We start from the raw sequence: 10,383 nt of genomic DNA on the forward strand, positions 1-10,383 counted from the left end.
GTTTCTTCATAAATGTTTATGTGATGAGTTAAGTCTTTCGCCGAGTTAGTAAGCCAGGCCAAGGGTTCACTTGGGGCCAGCAATGGTCTTCGAGTGCCAGTCCCACCCAGGATGTAGGCTCGGGGCGTAACAGATAATTTGTACCAGGTGTGGTACCCGAACCAATTGAGAATCGCACATCACAATGAGTATAATCACACATGCAAAACATGAGATAATAGGAGAAGTTCATGGCATGAGATTGATAACAAGATCATTTCACTTTCATCCCTTCTAATCCTCTAACCAAGTATTATACAAGTAACACTAACGAACCAATTAACATGCACACATAACGTAAACGGGAAACAATTCAGCCATAAACTACTTCAAACGACCCTTCCCAGACAGTTTTCCAAGCATATAATCAGATTACCCACAGGTTACCACCCCTAGGATAACACCCAATAACTATTATAAAGTCAACATTAGCTAATCATGTACCTTATTATCCTAAACAACAATAATCAACATCTTTATCCTCCCAGATTTCGTATCTGAAGGCCTATACAAGAAATCTCCCAACAATTTACAACATATTATGCAATTAAAGACAAGTTTAACAACTTAGTTTAGCCTACAGTACTTGAACGCCAAGCAATTGCCAAATAACTCTAGATACAAACTCCTGGATTCATGGGGGAGATTCTAAACAGAAGCAGACCTGGAATTTTGGTTTTGACCCTCTTTACACTGGAATCCTCCCTCTTCAATGTTCCCAAACTTTGCGCCTAAGAGGGTTTCTAGAGTAGCCCTCGCCCCTTTTTCCAAATGAAGAGGAGTATTAAATATTGAAACTTGTGTTTTCTAGGTTCTGTCTCATCAGACCCACTATAGCGGCCATGCAGTCGCTACTGCGGCAACAGGGGCATAGCGGAAAAATTCTCGTATGACATCATTCCATATCAAAATTCAAATTCTAAAGTTTTCATCGTGTCACCTCGAATTTAATTTGGTAGTGTATTTTTAAAAAAAATCTTGAATTTAGTACGCGTTGCCTTTGAATAACAACATAATAGGTCGTTACATTAATCAAGTCAATATAATGCATATCAAAGTATAAATAATTCCTTCTATTTTGAAATCAATACATCTACCTATTTTCAAACAATTTTTATGTCAAATTCATACAAAAACGTACACACTTATTTCTCGTTTAAAATCCCCAAAATAAGAACAGATTATCAAAAAAAAAAAAAAAATAATAAATAATATATATTCCACAACTCACATAATCAAAAACAAAGATACGAACCATTATTTCTCAAAAAATCTAGTTTCAGATCATTAAAAAAAAATTAAATCAAATTTTCAGAAATCAGAATGTTTACTTCTACAAAACATCAAATTCTTGATTAAAAACAACACAAATAATGAAATCACAACCGGAAAAAAAAATCCAAAAATCAAAAAACCAAAAGATTACCCGTAAAATTTCATGTATCTCCATGTTGGATCAATGTTGAATAAACACTACTGCTTTCTATTATGAAATTTGAAAGAAAAAAAATCTGAATCGTAATCAATATGCAAAATCATTTGTTAATTCTAAAAATTAACTATGCATTGATTTTATTTATAAAAATCAAGAGTGAAAATACAAAAATAAACTAAAAATAAAATCATTCGTGACTATACAAAAATTGTAAATACATTTCAAACAAAAAGGAATAGTGACCAAAATAGATTGTTACATACCAAGAAAATGGCATCATATAATTAATATTTTATTTGTTAATTCTTTTTTTTTTCAAGCATAATAAAAGTGAAGCTCCTGATCATCATAATTTCTTTTTGTTGAAATGAGATAATTATATTAGCTTTGCTTCATAACCAAAAAAAATAGTAGAATAGTAAAGAACTAAATGAGTAGTATTGTCAATACACATAGCTGAGTTATTTATACAAATTAAAGTTTTAAAAAATTCTAACAAAAGTAGCTAAGTTACTAATACAACTCAAAGTAAAAAAAAAAAGTAAAAATAATCTTAAATTATGCTTTAAAAAAAATATTCTACCATCTTTCTTTGCTAGTAGATCTGCCACCATATTCCGCTCCATATGCCAAACTATTTATCATATGCTAACCAATTGAATAAAAAAATATTATTATGAATAAATAAAATATCGCACCGATTAAACAATAATTATATGGAAAAAAAGAAAGAAATTTAAACTACATGTAATATTTATGTAAATAATCTTTTCAATTCATACATACTAACAATACATAATAATCATCTCTTGGAATATAGCAAATATTGTAATCAAACTACATTATATTCCCACAAACTGACTATTAAAGAGAACAATCACATACTAACAACACATTATTTCTTATTACAAAGATTTTATTTTTTTTATCATACTTGCTTAGAGAATGATAATACATACATAAATCAAATATTAAGAAAGCATGTCTAAGTACATAAAAATAAAAGGAAAGATTTGAGAATAAAATATTTCTTACCCTCATTTACTTCTTTTTTGTTACATGTTAGTTAATTCAAAAACTAATATAATGAAGAAGAGAAGAATATATTCTTGACTTGAATCTTCATGAAATTAAATATACATTTATATAGGGAAAATAGAGGAAATGAAAAAATAAAAAAAGACTTGAGAATAAATATTTCTTATCTTCATGTACTTCTCTTTTAGTATATGTTAGTTAATTCACAAATCAATATTATGAAGAAGAGAAAGGATAATCTTGAATATAAATCTTTATGAAACTTACAAATCAAAGTTTGAAGGTTATGAACATGAAAATTATAGGAGTCGTGAATATTATTAAAAACCAAAAATTTAAAAAGGTGCAAGTCATAAGTAATAAAAAGAATGTGAAGAGTTTTTGTTATAAATATTCCTTTATTTATAAAATATTTATTTGTAACAAATTAAGTAATTTGCTTTTATAATACTATTATTAATTTAAATAAGAAATAATGCCAAAAAAGAAAAGAAAAAAATGAAACATATTTTTCATTTTCTCGAAAGGAACACAACCAAACATGGCCTTAACATCTAAAACCCTGTTTGTAAAACCCTTTTCCCCATTTTCATCAAGTTAGCGAGTGAGCTTCCCTCAAAACTCACTAGAAATGAACAAATTTCAATCCTTCGACGATTTTGTTAAGGTCCACGGCGTACTTCTAGCGGCCGCCGGCATCCCTCAGTCACTCTACAAACTTCTCTTTCAGAAGCTCTCTTCCGATACTTTCGACGGCGGCCACTATTTCCAGATTGAGCCGATTGAAGATGGCCGCCAAAGAAGGCTACTTTTCACTTCTGATTCCATCGCCAAACACTCCAATCTCTTCCTTGTTGATCATGCTTGGACTTTTCGCCTATCCGAGGCTTATAAGCAGGTTTGAAGTGACATACACTATGTACACATTGGAATTTACACGTCACTAGAAAATTGGTGACGAAGTTATTGTTTTTTTGTTACGCTATACTTTCTGTTATTTGCGATTATTTTTTTTATGTATATTTTTTTAAATTTCATAATGCAGTTGTGTGAAGTTCCGGGTTTAGCAGAAAGAATGGCTGCATTAATGTGTGTAGATGTTGATTTGGACTCAGCGGCTGAGGAGGCAGGTGAAGAGGATAGTAGCAAACTGAGTGCAGTGGAAATAGTGGAGAGAGAAATGTGTAAAGTAAAAGAAGGCCGGGATGATACGAGATGGTTGGAGCTTGAGGAACTTGACATTGATGATCACATGCTTGTATCTCTTGATTTGCCTAGTAAATTTCCGGTACGTTTTCTTTATAGGTCTAAAATGTGATATCAACCCGGTCAATTAGAAACTAAAAGCAAGTAGGAACTGAGTGTCTTTCCGGGACTTGGAACTACACAATTTTTTCCTTGTACAAGCTCGTGATAGCATGAGTGTATCTGTAGATCAGTAGTTCCCTTTAAGGCTTTACTTTGCACTAGGATTATTCCCACCTTCCCTATGGATGAGAGATGCAAGCTGTGGTTTCTTGTACATAATAGCTAGCCTGGATCCTTACTAAAAACTAATAAAACAATAATAATAGCTAGCCTAGGTTTCCTTATTAGATTTATAATATGCATATAATGACAGATCTTTTTAGTTAGTGGTTAGAAGCTGCAAACAGTAGCTATCTTGTAGGGGCAAACATTGTATGTATGAAATGAGTCACCTGTAGTGATTGGTGCTTTTCACTATGTTTGTCTCACACTTCTTGCGATGTTCTTGTTGGTCCTTTGTTTTATATTATGTTTGTTAATTTAAAATTTCTTGCATCAGAACTTACTGGCACTGAGCCTGTGCGGCAACAATCTGAGGGATGTTGAGGTTGTTTCTAAGGAAGTTACCCGTCTCAACAATCTTAAAGCTCTCTGGCTGAATAATAATCCGTTTTTGGAGCATAGGTAAGTTGCCAAGAGCTCAGTAACTGGGCCAGTGGAGCAGTGAGTGCTTAAATCCTTTTTTAATAGTAGTAATTGATGTTGGGTTCAGCAATCTTCTTGTTTGGCAAGCTTGAACATTAATTGATGCTTCTTCCTTTTCTTCTTTGGATAGTAATTCAGAGGCTGCAATCATTCAGGGTTGTCCTAGTTTGGAAATTTGCAACTCAAAATTTACATCTAACTATGGAGAGTGGGCATTAGGATTTTGTGGTGGAATCTATGACAAAGACAATGCAGACTGCACTCATCAAAGAGATCATCCTTTGGAGAGCGTGACATCTCTAGACCTTAGTAACAGGTTTATTCGCAATCTGATGAACAAGGTCAGGCCTATTCAGACGTTTACTTATTTCCTAAACAAGTGTGCTATAGAATTTATCATGAAATTCCTCTTCCATCCCTTCTTTTTCCAAGAATATTAAGTTTCTTTGAGATAATGTGAAACTATGGCCGTCTTTTATGGATGTTGTGATCTCTCCTTAATCCTAATAATCTTCCCCTGTTCATGCTGCTTCTTTTTCTCAGGCATTTAATCCTGAAGAGATCACATCTCTTTCTTATTTAAACTTGCGTGGAAATCCATTGGACCAGAATTCTCTTAACGATTTATTGCAGCTTCTTAAAGGATTCAGTTGCTTGCATTCTCTGGAGGTACCTCTTTTAATTACTGCGTCTTTAGTGTGAGCACACAATGATATTTATATAAACTATGGAACAGGTGGATATCCCAGGGCCTTTAGGAGAAAGTGCTGCTGAAATTGTTGAAGCCCTGCCTAATCTTTCTCTACTAAATGGAGTAAACACATCGAAAATAATGGAGTCCGGGAAGTCTCTGGTTGATTCAATGTTGCAACCATGTCTTCCTGAATGGACTGCTGGAGAACCTCTAATAGATCGTGTCATTAATGCTATGTGGTTGTACTTAATGACATATAGACTTGCCGATGAAGAAAAGATTGACGAAACCTCTATATGGTATGCAAGCTAGAAATTATGATGATCTCCAAAGTTGGTATCTCCATGTGATGTCCTGTTTCCATTATACAACTGCTTTAAACAACATAAAATAGTTCAGTTTATTAGGCATTTTGAACTGAAGCTTTGGGTTTCTAGCTTACCTCTTGCTTGGTTCTGAAGATTTGTATCTGCAGACTCAATAGAGCCTAGAAAAAGTAGCACATTTTTCTGTGAGCTGAAGTCACAGGAATTCTAGGTGTGGAAAATTAGGCACTTGGACTTTAAGCAATTGGGAATTAAACAATGTCTATGAGAGCAGAAGCTGCCATAGCTTGGTATAATAAGTTCTATGACCGTGAGAATCCCTCTGTTTGATTTTTCAAATGTTTAGCTAAGTTGGTGAGAGTTGCTGTTGCAACTAAGAAGTCTTTCAACTTGGTTGTGCCAAATTTGCTGGACTATCATGATGCAATCCTTTTGTGATTCTGGACAATGTTTTCTAAACTCACACTCATATGTGTAATATCCTCTTACGTGCATGTTTATTTGTGTTCATAGGTATGTAATGGATGAACTTGGTTCTGCTTTGCGCCACAGCGACAAGCCAAACTTTAGAGTATCTCCTTTTCTCTACATGCCAGAGGGCAATTTGGCATCAGCTGTGAGGTTCTCTTCTTAAACCATCTGCTTTCTAGCTTACATATTGGGATGTTCTTCTTTTGTAAACTACATTTTGTATATAGTCATTAGGGAAAAATACATTTTGTAAATATTGGAATTCACAGGAAATACCTTGTGTAGAGATGACTACTTGGAATTTGTAGCAGGGAATGCCCATCTCAGTACTGAGATTGTATGCCTCTTGGCTTCAGGGCTTTGCCCTTTATATGAATAAATCTCTAAAAGTACCTATCCAAGAAGAAACTAATAATAAAAAAGTATATATCCTCCGTCTGTTCAGGTTTCTCAATTTATTAATTGAAATTGTTGTTTCCAATGAATTGGTAATAAATGATTTTTTGAAAGAAGTATGTAAATCACTTTGTTTCTTGCTTACATAATGGGATTTTGTATTCTTATTTTGTGAACCATTTTTTGGGTATGAAGAGATATCACATGTATTGATGATTGGTTGGAACTAGTAGATAGCCAGTATCCTAAGTAACTCTCCTTGGAAAAAGCTTAGCAGTGAAATGAGATCCACAGTGTAGAATGCAAGTGTATCCTACTTAACGGGATATTGGAAAAGTATCCTTCTCATAGTCTCCCCTATGGCCTAAGAATGAAGGTCTTTTTCCAATGGAAAGGCTGATGAGGAAATTAAACCAGAGTTTGCATGCACTTCTTCTGCTTCTCTGATGAAATTATTATGCAATTAAACTTTTAACTCTCTGCGTATTGCTATATATTTTTGAAACTACACTAATTTTATTAATGATTTTAGTTATTCAATTCTTTGGCCGATTGATGATGTTCGAGAAGGTGATGAGTGCACTCGTGATTACCTATTTGGTATCGGGGAAGAGAAGCAACGATCTGCTCGCCTAACTGCTTGGTTCCATACACCAAAAAATTATTTTATCAAAGTATGTATTGACGTTTTCATATTTGAATGTTCTTGTTAACTGAATATAGATGCTCAACATGAAATTTGGTTTCCATAATTCTTCAGGAATATGAAATATACAAGAACACATTGCAATCAATCAAAATTGCTAGCCCAGTACAGGGGTCATCAATTACAAGTAGTCTGTGTCGTGGTGATGGAAGAGTTTTACATGTGTACGCTGACATACCTCAAGTGGAAAAATATCTGACTCGTCCTGAGTTTGTTATCAGTATGTATATTTTGCTAAAATTTCCTGTTTTTTAGATTATTGACTATTTCTGTGCTGTTATCAGTCTGGACTTGGTCTTTAATGTAACGTGCACTCATATTGTTTACAGTTGAGAAAGTGTGTACTAATTGTTTGAGTGCAATTTTATTAACATTTAACTGACTCAAGACCAATGTTATAAAAAGCGAGGAAAAGCGCGCAAGGCGAGGCGAAGCGCAGCCCCTGCGCTTTTATTTCCTGAAGCGAGACGACATTGAAAAAGCGCTTGCTTCTACTGTAGAAGCGAGAAGCGCAAGAAAAGCGAAAGCGTGAAAAAGCGCGCTTAATTTGAAAAAGCGCTAATTAGGGTTTTTTTTAAAAAAAATTGTAAGGTTTTTTTTTTTAATTTCTGAAATCCATACGCGACTTCACATACCTCTTTCGCGACTTCAAATTTATATTTTGGACTGCTGCGACTGCTGCTGTAAGTTCTCTTCTTCTTTGCGACTGCTCTGCGACGTTTGTTTCTATTTTTGGTTGCTGCCAGGTCACTGCTGTAAGTTCTCTTCTTCTTCTCTGCGAGGCTGCTGCGACTGATCTGCTACTGTTTTTTTTTTGGTTGCTGTTGTGTGTTTTTCTATATTTTTATTGCTGCATTTTTTGTGATTTAATTATGTTTTTACTTTATATGTTATGACTTGTGAGGATTATTGACTATCTATTTACTTTTAATCTAAGAATAAATTACCTCTATTCAGTTATTTAATTTTTTTTTATTTTTATACTAAATATTGCTTTTCTTAAAAAAAAGTGTGCGCTTCGCTTTTTTCCGCTTCTCACTTCCCAAAACACTGCTCAAGACTCTACCATAAATTATCTTGAACATTACTGGTGGTGTTTGTAGCAACTGAGCCCAAAGATGCAGATATTATATGGACAAGCATGCAGATAGATGAGGAGACAAAGAAGGCAACAGGAATAAATGATGAACAATACATAAATCAATTTCCATTTGAGGCTTGCCTGGTTATGAAACATCACTTGGCCAAAACTATTCAGAAGGTCATCATAGATATCATGTTTACTTATAGTGGTTGAGCACTTGTTCTTTATGCAGAATGCTGATGCTGAAATTTGTCCACTTAGCAGGCTCATGGGTTGGTCGAATGGCTTCAGCCTACTTATAATCTTGAGACACAGCTAAGTCAACTTATTGGAGATTTTCACGTACGTGAAAGAGAGAAACTAGACAATTTGTGGATCTTGAAGCCATGGAACATGGCAAGAACTATTGATACGACAATAAATAGCAATCTATCTGCTATTATTCGTCTCATGGAAACTGGCCCAAAAATCTGTCAGAAGTACATTGAGCATCCAGCTCTATTTAAAGGGAGAAAATTTGATCTCCGATATATTGTCTTGGTTCGCAGTATGAATCCCCTGGAGATCTTCCTTGCAGAAGTTTTCTGGGTATGTACATATTCAGTGGTGTAGGCGTTCTCATGAGTGGTTGAAAAGAGAACAGTTTCACTAAGATACTTTACATCATAACATATAAAATGCCTTCGTTAAGATTTGTTTTCTTGTCTCTGGCTGATTTTGTTCACATTTTCCTTTCAGGTTAGATTGGCAAACAACACATACACTTTGGAGAAACATAGCTTTGATCAATATGAGACTCATTTCACTGTTATGGTAAGGAATGATTACTTGCTTCCCCTATTTGTTAATTGTGGAGTTGCATTATTAATTTGAGTATTTTAATTGATGTAATTGCATGATTTAATTCCCTGACTTGGTTCGTGACATTTCATATAATATTCTCCTATAGAACTACAGAGGCAAGTTGAACCATATGAACACGCTAGATTTTGTGAAAGAATTTGAGAAAGAACATGAGGGTGAGGGTATTTCCTTTTCACTATCAATACTTTGATTTCCTCCTTCCATATATTGTTAATTTAGCAGGACATAGTGTTTTAGTTACTAGTCTTACTCTTGTCTTTGTTGCAGTCAACTGGCTGGATATCCACTCAAGGATTAGAAATATGATCAAATCGGCTTTTGAAGCAGCAGCTGCTGTGCATCCAGAAATGCATCATAGCAAATCTAGGGCAATGTATGGGGTTGATGTCATGCTTGATAGCCATTTTCAGCCTAAATTATTGGAGGTATGACAGCTATACTACCTCTATTGTAGCATTTTCAATGTTTAGTAGTTCCTGAAAGATGACTGCTCAAAGCATGACCTTGCTACTACTGGTCATTGCTTTTGTCAATCTTTTGGATTTTCCTGTGTCATTGTATCTTATTGAGACAGGAAATGCACCCTCCCTCTTGTTAAGCACAATCTGCAATGATGAACTCTAAAACCAGATGGATATTTTTTGGATGCAGATTACCTACTGCCCAGACTGTACTAGGGCAGTCACATATGACACTGAAGCTGTCGTCGGTGGAGGAGAAACTGTTAAAGGAAAAGAGTTCTACAACTATATCTTTGGCTGTCTATTTCTAAATGAAACTAATCATGTTTCCCAACTGTGAGTGGAACCCGGGCATGTAGAGGTTTTTGCCTTAATTTGCATGCCAAAGTAGAACTCTTGAGTTGTGCAAGTGTATCAAGAGAAAATACAAGCAAACTGGCGTTATAATGTAATCTAAGGAAATAGTCTGAGCTGTTTGGATTTTAGAGCTTTAGTTTGTCACACTGCCAAGGAGCTATGCAGAACTGCCTCATCAACCTCTGCCTCTTCCCCAAGTCTCTTGCAGTCAGAGAATCATCATATCTTCATGGTCTATTGAGTTTCCCCTGTAATTTAGAGTCTTGAAAACACTCCCGCATAAATTCCCAGTATAATTTTTCACATCTGTAGCCTGTAAACATGGTTAAAAACATGTTTTCCAATTTTGTTCAGTTGCAAAAAAGTCTAATGCCTTTTCAGTTATGGTTGGTAAGGTAACAATTTTGTTTCAATGTGCTCAAGTTTCACTTAAGAGAGAAAGGAGGTAACCCCTCCAGCTGTGGAAGTAGCTTGTATCTTACAATCCCTTTTCTATCTTGCAAGTTTGCAATACCACAATATCATAGCATCTCACAACATCCTGAGAACTAAACGCCTA

At 34.7% G+C, this 10,383-nt stretch overlaps 1 protein-coding gene across 1 annotated transcript; it reads left to right on the plus strand.

The window, feature by feature from the left end:
* Positions 1-3,093: 3,093 nt before the first annotated feature.
* On the plus strand, positions 3,094-10,208 carry LOC125811300 (uncharacterized). The gene is made up of 15 exons (XM_049490806.1): positions 3,094-3,410; positions 3,558-3,800; positions 4,320-4,444; positions 4,596-4,806; positions 5,009-5,134; positions 5,202-5,458; positions 5,999-6,106; positions 6,885-7,026; positions 7,113-7,278; positions 8,162-8,319; positions 8,407-8,730; positions 8,881-8,955; positions 9,092-9,161; positions 9,274-9,431; positions 9,658-10,208. The coding sequence occupies exons 1-15, from the start codon at positions 3,144-3,146 to the stop codon at positions 9,805-9,807; spliced, it is 2,580 nt and encodes an 859-aa protein (XP_049346763.1). The 5' UTR covers positions 3,094-3,143; the 3' UTR covers positions 9,808-10,208.
* Positions 10,209-10,383: the final 175 nt, after the last annotated feature.

The sequence above is a fragment of the Solanum verrucosum genome, unplaced genomic scaffold, assembly GCF_900185275.1.
Source record: "Solanum verrucosum unplaced genomic scaffold, falcon-dt-bn FXZP01000109.1, whole genome shotgun sequence".
Taxonomy (NCBI): domain Eukaryota; kingdom Viridiplantae; phylum Streptophyta; class Magnoliopsida; order Solanales; family Solanaceae; genus Solanum; species Solanum verrucosum.